This window comes from Tyto alba, unplaced genomic scaffold, assembly GCF_018691265.1.
Source record: "Tyto alba isolate M040663 unplaced genomic scaffold, T.alba_DEE_v4.0 Super-Scaffold_18, whole genome shotgun sequence".
Taxonomy (NCBI): Eukaryota; Metazoa; Chordata; class Aves; order Strigiformes; family Tytonidae; genus Tyto; species Tyto alba.
Genome location: NW_024881280.1, coordinates 29,719,636 through 29,733,843, shown reverse-complemented (window position 1 = coordinate 29,733,843; position 14,208 = coordinate 29,719,636). Strand labels below are relative to the sequence as shown.

Genomic DNA, 14,208 nt, shown 5'->3' with positions numbered 1-14,208 from the left:
GGAAAATACCTTTTAAGTGTTTATTCAGGAGGACTTCTGTGTCCACTTTAGTAGTCGTCCTCTCTATCAAAGTGGCCAGTGCATCTGCCAGTGTGCATCTTGGCAAGGTGCAGTAATATAATCGCCTTCCACGGGAGTAAGGTGTTGCCAGTTACACCAGCCCTATGGAAGAGCACAAGCTTAGAAGCTGATACAGTACTAGAGCTGTTTGAACTATGATTTCAGCACATTCGACAGACAGCCTTGGCCATGATGTCTGTCATTTTCTTTGTTTATCCATAATGCATGAGTGGTTTGTGTCGGTGTGCACATCCTGCTGCCGTGCAGACCTACCGAGCCTGAGCCTCATCTGCCTGATGTGGGCAAATCCAGAGGTGAGGTTGGTGGAATTTCAATCCACAGAGAATCTCACCAGCAGAGTGTGGCATAGGCCTTGTAATTCGGTCCAGGTTATTCTGCAAAAGGTGCTTCACAAAATACCCGTGATAATTTTTATGTATTAGGCCTTTTTTTTTTTTATTTTCCTCTGCCCCAAATGTTCACTGCTACAGGGGCCACTGAACAGCCTTCAGATGGGTTCCCAGGGAATCCAGGGTTTCTGAAGCTCTGGTCTTCCGTGCGTTCTGTACTGTGTAGGCCATGCCTCCCCATTTTTTTTGCCCAGATTAAGGTGCTGTTAGTCCTGGCCTGTTCAGTAGTCTGTTCTGATGGGAAGACCAAATGAAAACCCCCATCCCATAACGCTAGCCATCAAATGCCTGTGAGATAGAGGTGAAAATGAGGGAAGAAGAGTTCGCAGCCACCTTGGTGGGGAACCTTAAGGAGCGGATAAAAGCTTCAGGATTTGGGAAGAGCTGAGCAGAGCCAGTCCCAGTAAAGATGCTTCGGCTGGATTTAACCATTGTCTCTGTCTGCCGAGATGCGTCAGGAATGTCAGGATGGCAGATAGTGTAGACTTCATTGCTTAACTATTTTTTTTAGCTCATATTTCCCCAGAATTAATCCAAGCTATTGTTTTAGGCTAGTTGAAAATTTAGGCAAAACTTCTTTATATGAAATTTATGCTTAGGTAATAGGTTAAATTACTTTTGGTAGCATTTGTTAGAAGTACTTTGTCTTTTTAAATTATTGCAGATTAAAAATAAAAATTAATGGGAAAATGCTTGAGGGTTTTCCCTTTTTTTTCAATTCTCCTTTCTCACCAAACATTTGTAGCCTCTTACGGAATTTCACAATTATCTGTAATTTGCAAACACAAGCTTCCCAGGAAATTTCCCTAAGTAAAAAAAAATTTCCATTCAGGTTTCCAAGACAAAATGTTCCTTCTTCCTAGTGAAAGCAATTGAATCTGTATTGGCAGAGCTACTGCTCTTCCTTTATTTTGAAGAGTAAAAAAAAAACAACAACAACAAGAAAAAAACACAAACAAAACAAAAACAACAACAAAAAAAACCCAAACCAAACAAAACAAAAAAATGAACAAACCAACCCAAACAACTGAAAAACAGCAAAACACCCCAAAATGCGGCACTAACAAACCTTGCCTACTTCATCATGAGTAGATTTTAAAATGTCTGTTCTTCTGCTATTAATGCTGCGGTTCCTTGTTCAGCTCCTGATTATTGGGGCGTGACCAGAATGTGTTTTGTGACTATCTTTATTTGAAGATGGAAGATTGTTATTTATTATTATTTTCACTTTAAATTTATAGAGCAATTACGAGATTACTCCTCAGGCCTAGCTTTCATTATGGTGACTTTATTTCTCATGCTGGCTTTATTTTTGCCTATTTTTTCCTCCCTTGTAGCAGCCATTCAAGCAGTGATTAAATAAACTAAACATAAGTAACATGTGCAGTTTAAATGCCAAAGCATAAGTAAAATTATATATGTTATTACCTGTGAATGATTATTTTTGCTTAGGTAAAGGAGCTGGTAGGTACTTTTATAAATTCTTAATTGTATATTCTTACTGCTCTTGCTTATTACTGGCCTGATCAGGTTAACAAACACCAAATCATCCTTGTTGCATTGCATTCCTTTTCCCGCCCGTAACATTTGGGATGAGTTATCCTTGGGAGCTGAAGGAATCCTTTAGTAACTAAAGGACAAAAGTACTGGCTGACTTGATGATTCTTTTTTGCAAAGTGCAGAGCGCTGCATTTGTCTTAACTTCCAATCTGCTGTTGATAGTGACAAAGTGCTCTTCCTGCTGGCAGCTCGTGACTCACATTTGCTGTGGTCCTTTGCATACAATTATGCTGTGAAGTACCTTTGTAAGAGCTTCTATCAACAGTGTGTCTGACTTCTTGTTGTTGACTTTTAACTCAGTAACCCCTGATAGAATCTCATCATACAGCAAGTGAGCACCACTTACTTTTCATACTGTATACGCTTGCTCATCCTCCCGTCTGATGGTATGTAGTGGTTTTAAGTAATGGATGAACTACCTGTAGCTAAAAGTTCTGACTGTCCTGAATTTCCCTTTGAAATTATGTTATCTATATAGTAAAAAAGTGTTATCTTTTTTTTTAACAAACCTGGAACCTGTCAAAATCCACAAATCCAACTTGCCTGTACTGCTTTCTTCATATCTTTTCACTGGGTATTTGCAATTACATACCAAAACTGTCATTTATGGGTATACAATACCTGTCATCCAGAAGAATCAGAGATAGGTAAGGTGGTGTTTAAACTCCACGTAGGTTTGCTTTGTTCATCAAAGGAATATATATGTCTCTGGTGTGGAATACAGTATTTTTCAGTAACACTTTTTGCCATTTTGCCAACAGAATGTGATTACCTGTCTTTTTTTTAAAGCTAGTAGAGAAATTTAAGGAAGGTGTATCTGCCCTTGGTAAAATGACTGAGACTTACTTCTGTCTCATCCTGAGGAAGACCCCTTTGAAAGGCAGAGGCACTGACACTCTGACATTATTTCCTTACTGACTTGAGATCCAGCTGCTGTGAGTCCCATCTGGCTCCTGATGACATTAGTAGCAGAACTCCTATCCATTAACAATGGGAATGGAGTTGGGCTTTCAAAAGTCCAAACTTACCTCTGCAGTGCTTGAGGGTTGTGTCATTGTGCTACAGCCAAATTGAAACATTTTAAGAAGAATCGGTGCATGGTACTTTGATCTGTATAACTACGGTTAAGACCCCTCAAGCAAATAAAACAGTCCACGTCAGTAGGATGCAAAGCTCTAAAGAATATCTCATGGACTTTCCTGAAAGGGCAAGCCACTGGTTTAAAACATGTGAAAATACATCAATTTCTGGAAACAAAGTTTTGAACAAAAAAAGTGGGGGGAAGAAAAAAAGGTATTACTTGAAATAAATTTTCTTTCACTGTTATAGTAAGCACATAATTCTTGAATACCTCTTATTCCCCTCTGTAATTTAAAAATAATCCAAGCATCAGAGCAAGCACTTGTTTTTAAAATCTGTATTTGTTTCAGTGACAGAGTTACAACCAAAACCAGCAAAAATAGATTCAGCTGGACAAAATCTGTTCCTCAAATCCCATGGGAGTTCTGTCCACTCATGATCTAGATTGAGCTAAGTTGATCATAGATTCATTTCTTAGTGAGTATGTGACTGTATAAGGGCAATATAAAGCTTTTGAATGTCTCAGAAGCGTGTGTGGAATATGAATGGTTTAGATATGAGTTTATTCAACTCTTATTAGTCTGCTAATACCAACTACAAATAATTCTTCATATTTTATGTTTGATCTATTGCATATCAAGATACAGATCAGATTAATTTACTTTCAGGGTACATGACTTTTGCTCTTGTGAATATCCTAAAACACTCTGCTGTATAACTTTTTATTTTCTGCAAATATCCTTTGCTAATTCTCTCCTTGACCTGCTTTCTCTTCCTTTTTTATTTCCCCAAGCAGAACTGGTTGGAAATCTTTCAAAATGTAAGTGAAACCCAAAGATTTTTCTGAGATGCAAATGCTATCCATTTCCTGACCAGTTTCTCCATAGATGCCTTTCTTCTGAAGTATATTGGTATTTCCTTTCCTCCCATTCTTTTTTAAGTGATTTCTTTTTTGCACCTTTCTGTGGACTTTCTTTTTCTTTGTCATCATCCCTATTTGCAGTCACTCCCTGTGGGATGCTAACCCCACAGTCACACACCTTCCCCCCGGACATTGCTTCTGTAATCCCCAGGCCTTTCATGCTATTTTTATGCTGTTTTTGAAAGGATTGAGATCTGGAGTAAGTCCCATGGGCAGAGCTTTTGAATCCAAATTATAGCCCCTTTATGTAAAAGCAAACACTAGAGACTCAAGAGCGAGGCAAATCAGGGATGTCTTTTTGGCACATGGTTGCTCTGCTCCATGGAACTGTAGCTTTCCTTTTACTCTCAGTACAAGCTAACAGATAGGAATAGATCTAATAACATGAAAATGGGCATCTTGATTTAAATCCCATCTGTTAGAAGCCTTTTTCACTAATAACCTAGTCAGTAGGAATCCCATTGGAGTTCCCACCTATTCTGTCCTGTGTTTGTTTCCTTGGAGCAAAAATTTATTGCTATTTTTTAATGGAAAATTACTAGCATGTGATTTTTATTGAGCCACATTGCTCTGACTATTAGCTGCCTAGTAAAATCAAGTAACTTTAATTTTATGCTAATTTATGATAATTTTTAACATCTTTAAATGTAAATTTACCCTAAAAATGAAGAATCTGTCACTTAAAATGCATCACATGCTTCCTTGTAATGACTGATCTTAAGGAGTTGGTTATAAATTCACCTTACAACTAGTTTAGTATGGATGATTTCTTCTTTTAAGCATTTGGCATCTTCTAATGACAACCCCTGCAGTGGCAAACCATCACAGAGTAAATGCAGCTGGCTTGCTGCACAATCATGAATGACATTGCATTTAGTTATTAATAATTGAAGGAGCTTTGTGTATTCCTTCTGGGTTCTGTATATAATTTATGGATCATAAAGCTATTCAAAGATCTCGGAGAAAATAATTTTGTTGAGCAAAAGAGGTTGGCAAGAGTCTTTCTTTGCTAATAACTGGGCCTTCTATTGCATACGTTTCTTTGAAAATACTGTAAATAAGAACATTTGGAATGACTAATAATTTGCTAGCTTCTAGCATTGTCCTGCCACTGGTTCACAAAAGCCTGCTTCTTGTTTCAGCAAGCTCTACAGACAAGAGCATTTAGATGAATAGGAACTGTGGAATTACATACCACTCTTATATTTTCCACCTTTCAGCCTTACCTTTCAGAAATGCACAATACTCTGCTGTTTCTTCTATAAAGAAGCCAGGCGTGAGGTCCATTCCCTGAAACCTAAAGCACTTTCCCATTTTTTAAGTAGAAGAGCAGTAATGCTCTGGACTTGCCACTGCACCATTCCTCTTAAGAAATACCAATATTCAGTGTGTGCGTTGAAGGAAAGGTTTTAATCCAACACTGCTGCGAGCGTGCAAAAGCACTCTACTGATAGCATGAAGATGGCAAGAGTAGATTTTAAAGCAGTTTGTCATGTGATATTTTAAACAGTCTTGATGGCTGGGTTTTTTTTTTTTAACTGATAGAGGAGTTCAAGGCTGCTGACCTGGCAGGTGGCGATGATGCCTTTACTCAGTGATGAGCATCCTCCTCTCCTATTTTTCAGCAGGAATTAAGTACTGTACAGGGTCGATCCCTTCTTTAACAGACTTGCAAGCATTGTATTCTGTATTGCAAAGTCAGTGGCAATGCTTTAATATTTTGCAGTGCAGAAAGAAACGCTGTTGGGTTTTAAATACATCATGCTGCAGTAGTTCCCACAGAAGCAAAGGCCATAAAACCAAAGGGGAAAATGACAAATTCTAGAGTAAAAACAGATTCTTTTTTCTATTGTTTGTTTTTAAACACATTGTAATATTTTGTTGGCAACTAGTGGCTTGACTGTATTGCTTTTAAGATTATTCATAAACTGAGCACAGTCAGAAATGTGACTGGACCTGGGTTTTATACTTAGTTGCTGCTTCTGCTGGAAAGAGCCCTAAAGCGAAGCTGTGCTACTTCCAGGTGAAACATCTCCTACCCTTGGAGTGCTAGACTGGGAAAAGAGTCTTTGAGAGGAGGCAGAGAAGTACTCCAGAAAGCTAGTGTCTCTTCCCAACATTTTTGTTAGCGTGATTTTATTTGGAAAAAGGGAGAGGATAGTCATGCAACTCATCAGAGCGCGTTTACTGTCCAGTAGATAAAATAATGTGGTTTTTTTTCTCTCCATGTTTTTTGGAAGTTTAAACTATCAGTTGAAATGCAAATCAGGAGTATTCAGACGTCATTTAGTTGTAACCATCCCCTGCTTGGTCCTGCCTCTTGTGCTGTTACGTGTCTTTTGGCTTGTTTTACCTGTGGAGTCCAGTCCACAAGCAGTTTGAGTCAGGCTTTGAAACCAGCTTGCACGGACATCACTTTGGTAGTCATACTTGTAGATTATCTGTCAGTTGGCTTTACCGTCTCTTGCACTGAAGCAGGATCACATCTCTGTGGCTTCTAAGACTGCTTCAATTTGTTTTTACAGGAATGGAATAACAAACTGCCGGATGCGGACAGAAAGCGAACAGTCCTGTGGCTCTCCAGTTGTTAGCGGTGACCCAAAGGAGGATCACAACTACAGCAGTGCCAAATCTTCCAACCACAGGAGCACATCACCTGCTAGTGACTCCGTTTCCTCTTCCTCTGCTGACGACCAGTATGAATTTGCAACTAAAGGTAGCCAAGACAGCAGCGAAGGAAGTGAAGTTAGCTTCCAGAGCCACGAGAGCCATAGTGAAACAGAAGAGGAGGACAAAAAGCAAAATCGGAAGGAGACCAAGGATTCTTTAGCTGACAGTGGGTATGCATCCCAGCACAAGAAAAGGCAACATTTAATGAAGGTGAAAAAAGTACCAAGTGACACACTGCCTCTTAAAAAGAGACGTACAGAAAAGCCCCCTGAGAGTGACGATGAGGAGATGAAAGAAGCAGCAGGATCGCTCCTGCATTTAGCAGGAATTCGATCCTGTTTGAACAACATCACCAATCGGACGGCAAAGGGGCAGAAAGAGCAAAAGGAAACCACAAAAAATTAGAACAAATCAATGATTTGTTTGAACTTACAAAGTTTTGTTTCAGCACGTCAGGTGAATTCTAATGATTTGTGGCAATATCAGCAATTTTTTCCTTTTTTGTTTTTCTTTCTGTTTGTTTTTCTTTTGTTTCTTTCTTTTTTTTTTCTTTTTTTTTTTCTTTTTTTTGTTTTTTTTGGACCCTTAAAATTTTTATTTTTAAAGGAGATTGAAGCCATAGAACTCATACTGACACTCAGCTAATTTACGAAAGCTTTTCATTACCTGAAGACAAAAAGTTAACAAAAAAAAAAAAGCCAAAATCGCCATTGCTTTCTCCGGCTTGTCAAAAATGCATGGTTGAATACGCAGTGACATCAACATTAATGTGATGGGAGTAAAATTGGGCACTTGGAAATCCCTCTTATACTAGAAGAGCTGTGCATAATTTAGTAATCATTCAGGCCTGGCCCTTAAGAATTCTTTTTAATGGCCTTATGATTGGGTTAGAAGTGAATGTGAATAAAGAGATTTGGGGGGGAAGAGGAGGCACGTACTTCTCAACACCAAATCAAGAACCATCTAGTGGCACTTGGATACGTTGTGCCATAGAAGTCTTTGGACAGCCACTGGTGGCAACCGCGCAAACCGTAATGCACTTTTAGTGCTGCTCGTACTTTCTGTGGCTCATAATGTGAAGACTGATAATTTAAGTTTGGGGAAATCTGAACTATGTATGCAATGGGTTTCAGTGAAATAATGAGAAGAAATGGGGGGAGGGAGTGTCACTATTAGTAGCATCATTAATCATTGAATTCTGTCTTCTATATTAAATTAAAAGAATGTTCAAAAAGCCATAAGCCCGAAGATTGGCACTGCGTGCAAAAAATAATAGTAATAGGGAAAAACAAGCTATGTCTTCTGAACTGCCTGAGTGAAAAGCAATCAAGTCTAAGAAATTACAGTAGATACTAAGGAATGAAATACATCAGAATCTTTTTCTGTGGATCAAATCCTTGATCTAACTGGGGAAACGAAGCTACAAAACCTGCCATTAGTAGTATTCTGTATTTAAAAACAAAAGGAAAGCCTATTAGTGAACAGTAAAATTCAGGAGTTCAACAAAAGAGCTCCTACACTGCCCTCAGAAATGAGTGTGCAGTTACCATCAGTCAGGATTCATCTGCGCAAAAATGACAACAGATTTCCAGATTCAACCAGCGTAGCCAGCAGAAGAAATTTGATCCACATTGCATGGATTCCTTTTGGGAGGGGGGGAGTACAAAAAGCAAACAATTTTTTTTAATCAAAGATGACAAAGTTCTTGTAAGGTAAATAATGTATTTAGCATGAAGCATGAATTATTTTCATATAAATATAGAAAATAGAGAAAAAGGCTATGCCTCTAATTTTTAAGCCCTTAGGCTTAGAGTTTGTTTTTTTGGGTTTTATTTTTTTGTTTGTTTTGTTTTTGTTTTTGTTTTGGTTCTTTTTTGTTGTTGTTGGGGTTTTTTTGAAGCAGGTGTTTAAGGTTTAACCTTCTTCAGGGACAAACACTGACTGTTGGGGAACTTACTCTGCAATATTAAAAAATAAAATCTTCATGCTCTGGTAGGGCTTGGATGGTTGAATTATACTGCCTTGTCTGCACATTCAGCCCCCCTCTCCCTACTTCTGTTTAAAAAAAAAAAAAAAAAAGAAAAAAAAAAGAAAAAAAAGTAAAAGTGTGTCCTTTCTTCGTCTGTACATGTGTAACATGACGCAATAATCTGAGGGCAAATTTAGTAGTGAGTGTGTATGACAGAATCAAGAGAATAATGGGAGGTTAACTGAGGAAAACTCTCTGATTTGATTCAGGAATAAGTAGACAAGAAAATAGCTTTGCTAATTTGCCATGAGAAAATGAAGTTAGTAAAGAGCCTTACTGAGGTGTCCAGAGAAAAACCAGTGTTACAGAGAGTGTGATTCAGGTACAGTGCTACTCTCCTGGTAATGACGACTATTTTGGAGATCCCTACAGCAGAGGGAAGCTGTGAAAGAAATAAGACAGTCTCTCTCACCTGCATTCATGAATTTGGCATGAAAAATTCTTCACTTAGAATATCCTAGAGGCAAGAAGAAAATCCCAGGAACCAACCACTTAATGAAATGGTCTGTTTCTTAAAAAGAATGTAGATTATATTTATCCCTAGCAACTGTTTCAGGCAGCGGTTTCACCAGACAGAACCAGTTTATGGAGAGTGAGTTAGAGAAGGGTTTGACTTCCCGCTCAGTGTAGTGAACTAAAAATTGCATTTGGAGATTCCCGCGGTGCGTGTCCATTTAGGAAGTGGAAGGACTGAAGGGGCGGCTGCTGGTCTGGACCTGTTCTGTGCTCCTGGTCAGGACAGGGCCGTGCTGGGGGGCAGCAGAGCGGAGCGGTGCCTGCTCCTGGGACCCAGGAGCTGCCGGACCCGGCACACTGCTAGCGGTGCCGGGACGGGAGGAGAGGGCTGGGGTGGTGCAGGGAACAGCTCTGCACTCCCCTGGCTTTGCTGGAGCTGGCGTGTGCGGGGTCGAGTTCAGTCGGGAGTGCGGGGATAGTAACTTCTGTTGGCTGCCTGCAGCCCTTAAGATAAAGCTGGGGGAAGGGGAAGGACCAGTCCCGCGGCCAGGTAGCACAGAGACGACTCAGCCATGGCTTTTCCCTTGTGTGGCTGGACTGGGGTGATTGGCTTCCTCCCAGATCCATGCTCCCTACAGCCAGAGCCTGCAGGCAGTGAATCACGCAAGCCCTGCACAATAAAACTTGGTCCTTCATCTTTTTACAGAGTCTGGGGAGAGTCATTTGAAATACAAAATACTACAGTATCAGCTTGCCACCACCTTTGCTTATTAATGCATAGTTGTACCAGCTTGGGAGCGGTTTAATATTTATCAAAAAGCAACCTTGAACAGTCAGTTATAGTGGCAGAAATGCACTGAAACCATGGCTCAGCCATCTCTGTCCTCCAGAGAGACCGATGTGGTTGTGTGCCGGTGGCCAGATTCTGTCCACAGTCACGACACTTCATTCCAGGGCAGCTTCACTGATTGCAGTGTGTCAGTGCAACCGAGATCAGTTTCTGCTGAACAACAAGTACCATTCATTAATGTGGACTCTTGGTGGCTAAATATATAATTACCACTAGTATTACTCACCTTAGGAAACAGTAATTTTGCATAAATATCTAATTAGGCAGGTTATCTTTATATTTTTATATATATACAAATATAATCTATCTAAGACTTCAACAACTCCTTTATATACTTGCTGGTAAACGTAAAATGTTGGCAAGCATCTATTTTCCTGTAAAATTTGTTGCTCCTAGTCTGGTCTGCTAAGGAGGTGTTATTCGGTAGGAGTTTACAAAGTTTTGCCCGGGAACCAGCAGTTTGGTTGAGGGCCTATGCCATCAGCAGATGATTTCTGGAGTTTAAAAACAACTTGTCCTTATTGGCCTGTACTCTGGCTGTTGATGAGAAGTACATAATTTGGATTTGTATAAAATATTTAGGAGCCACCTTTTAAACCATTTTTGTGCCTGGCTGACAATGGCAGCTTTGTCAGAACTGGTTCTACTCCATCAGAGTTCTCCTTTTTATTAAGAATTGAGACTGATTTGTTTTCCTAAAAAGATAATGTCAGCTTTTCAATCCAGTTGTCTCTACTTTGACTGAATAATGTCAAAACGGAGTGGTAATTGCACTGTATTACGAACTCTCTCACTTGCCAGACGTGAGGTTGTTTGGTTTTGCTTGTCTGCTTTCCTTACTAAGCCATTTTGGGGTGAGAAGTCGTCAAATCTCTAACTTTCCATTTTCTACACTCTTATCAGTATTGCCAAATTAGCGTTTCTCCAAGACACGTAGGGGCTAGGGGAACCCCAGTAGATCAGCAAGCATTCAGTGGCGAGTTTCACATAGGGGTGAATTGTAAGGGCCCCTGGACTTCACGGCGGGTTCCTCTGGAATATGCCTTTTGCAGCAAGAAGCTCTTGCAGGCCAGAGCCAGTGCCACAAGCAGAATTCACCAGCGTCTGCAGGGAGGTGAAATCTGCCAGTCATGCTTGTGTTCTGCAAGCAATTGGATGTTCTACTGCATTTTGATGCAGATTTTGCCTGCATTTAAAAATCAAGCACAGGTCTTCAACAGCTTTAATGTATCGCCCCAGAGCTGTTTTTGAAAGCAGCCTGATTCCGACCTTCTCCTGGCAAAACCAGCAGTAGTTCTACCAACATCACAGGGTTTTACAGCTGGAAAGCCTGATGTGGGAGCGAGGAGGCGTGCCGCGTAGGACTAGAGAACTGTCCCGTGACTGTGTTCCCTCCTCTCTGGCAATTCAATTGAGGTCCAGATCCTGGCTCCTCTCTTACCTTAACGGGAGAAGGGGGTCCCAAGGGAGGTACATCGGCTCCCAGTGTTCGACTGAATTACTGTCTACCTTTGGAAGAGATACAGAGAAACTCTGGGGGCTGCATTCTTCACTGGAGTGAGGTAGAGTTACATCGACATACTTTAGCAGAGAATGAAATCCTAAATTGTACACCAAGTGGCACCAGGGATAAAATGACCAACACTTTGTCCCAGTTTCTTGGTAGCCATGATTGATTTTCACAGAGATTTTGGCTCCCAAATCATCTAAAGATGTAGAGAGGAGCAATCTGAGGTTTTCTAGAACCTGAAGGTGTCTGATCTGCTTTGCAGTCAGTGGAGCTACAGACACCCACGTGATCCTAGAAATCTTTACTATTTCACTATTATTACCATTTTTCCTTGAATCTGGCTCTAGGCATTTTTTAAAACATTACTCTCCTGTGCTCCAGGATCAGAATAAAACTATCAAGAGAATGCATTTCCAATTTCAGATGCAATGCAATTTACTTCACTTCATGGAGAATGCAAACCCAGCTCCTTCAGGTATGACACCACTGCCTGAATAGCTCATTGGCATATTTTACAGGAAATATTTTGAAATGTTTTCTTGACTTTGCCACCGAAAGAGCATTTGAACCATACGTCCTCCTGATTGTAACCGAGTATCAGTGTTGACCGTCTGACCAGTTAAGTTTTAGTAGTGTTCTTCACAGCCCTCCAGTAATATATCAAACACTGTTATGCACATAATGCAGCACTGTGATCTAATTTAAATAATACTTTTTTATTATTTATACTACTCTATGTAATATACATCAACACTTTGCTATATAACCTAAGTGATAACCCTCTTCTTAGTTATCTGCCAAACTTTGAATTTCTGTTTGGTTTATATTGCAGTTAGCACAGTTACCAAGTTGTAATGATGTCTCTTTTCCTTTGAAATGGGATGTGTAAGTCAAACTATACATTTTGTGTGTTTCTGTTTTGAGCTGGAGTTTATAAGGATTTACACACAACATTCGGTGTTCTGTATAAATCTGCATACATTTGTGAATTCATCTGTTAATCCCCTTTTATTTAGGAAATATTAATTGATGGTGGTTTATTAGGGGTTTTTCTTTTTGCATTTTTATTTTTAGTACTGGTTATTCTTGAACTAAGCAGAGACTTGTCAGCTGGGTTGCTTTATCTTTGATCATGTACACGACCTTATAATTCTTCCACAGTTCAGCAAACAAGTACTAGCTTCACTGACCAAAAAAAAAGTCTCAACCTAATGTGTCTATGGTGCTGTATTTTGCTGGTGTACATTTAAAACCAGAAATGATTTAAAGGTCACTTTTGAGTTGTTGTAATAAGTAGCCTTTCCTGGGTTTGGGAGTTTGGATTTTGTTTTGTTTTAGCATTGAAACAAGGTATATTTATCTGAAGCTATATAATGGTTTTTCTACTGTATCACATTTCCTTTTGCAAAGAGGGGGAAATCGACCTGACGTAACATCTTTTCACAGTCAATGGAAGGGGGTTTTGTTTCACGTTTTTATTTTCCATGGATTTTGTTGGGCTTTGGGTCAGGCCAGCAGTTATGAGAGCTCATCATCTGAGGGTTCAAGGGATAAATGGCAAGTTGTGCTGGCCCTCAGTGCTAGAACGGATTGTACTGGATGCTGAAATTACATGCTGGATTCTGGGGTAGCTGATCATCTAGAAATGGGAATCTTTCTCATTTGTTTACTCTGGCCTGAAATCCCAAGGCTTTCTTTTTTCGTTCAGATGACATTGAACTTGAGTACATTTTTAAGTTACTAGAGCATTGTACATTTCCTGAGGATGTGTGTGGGACAACAATTGAAAGTCATACCTGTATTTGATAATCAGTTCCATGCCTGCATCATTCACACTCACTACTTAAAACTGCCATAATGTAAAATGTTGGGGGGAATGATTTGTGTGTGTATGAAAGCATTATGGACTTGTACTTTTTTTTATACTCTGATCTGTAATTTCTGAAATATTTTGTTTTACAGAAAAAAGTGATAAAGCAATCAAAAGACCAAGAGATTTAGTATCAATGCTTAAGGGTCACAGGACCTTAACTGGCCAATAAGTTAATTTAGTACAGTGATAAGCCAATTTTTTTTCCTGTACTTGGCATCTGAAACTGCCAATTTCATCAATATTAAAATACGAACTGTGATGGGGAATGAAAAGTGATGTTAAGTTGTATTTGTGTTTACCTAAATGAGCAGTCCGAAGGCAAGTGCAATCAGCTGATCTTTAGGAAATATGAAAATGTTGATTTAGAGGCATACTTGCATTTTACATTTTCTTGATGTGTAATCATATTGCCAAAGACAAACTATTTCATCAATTATTATTGTAAATAACACTTTCCCAAAACCTACCATAAAGTTTCTGTGATGTATTGTCTTCCAGTTGCAATAAAAATTACTGAGTTGCATCAATTGAACAATTGTAGTTGTATGAATATTGGCTTCAAAATATGCCCGGATATTAAGGAGGAGCAACAGTGATTTTTTTTTTACAAATTAATTCCTTCATTATTAAATAGTTCTAGCCCTCATGGGACGTTACCTGTATCTTCAGTGCAGTAGGTATCAGCTTCTGTTATTTTGCTGTCATGTGCAAGTTAGTTAGGGCCTGATCTTCCTTTCTCATCAGTTTTGCATCCTGGAAACAAAGCTGGTTTCAGTGGAAATTGTATC

At 39.4% G+C, this 14,208-nt stretch overlaps 1 protein-coding gene across 12 annotated transcripts in view; it reads left to right on the top strand.

Annotated features, from left to right (window-relative positions):
- Positions 1 to 13,952, top strand: part of FOXN3 (forkhead box N3) — a 215,088-nt gene extending 201,136 nt beyond the window's left edge. For 10 of the 12 annotated variants that reach the window (XM_042790642.1, XM_042790639.1, XM_042790641.1 and 7 more), the window contains 2 exons: positions 3,907 to 3,930; positions 6,558 to 13,952. In XM_042790642.1, coding sequence (XP_042646576.1) covers positions 3,907 to 3,930; positions 6,558 to 7,107 — 574 coding nt within the window. In that variant the 3' untranslated portion in view covers positions 7,108 to 13,952. The remainder of the gene's footprint in view (positions 1 to 3,906; positions 3,931 to 6,557) is intronic. The other 2 variants (XM_042790649.1, XM_042790646.1) reach the window with 1 other exon arrangement.
- The last annotated feature ends 256 nt before the right edge of the window (positions 13,953 to 14,208 follow it).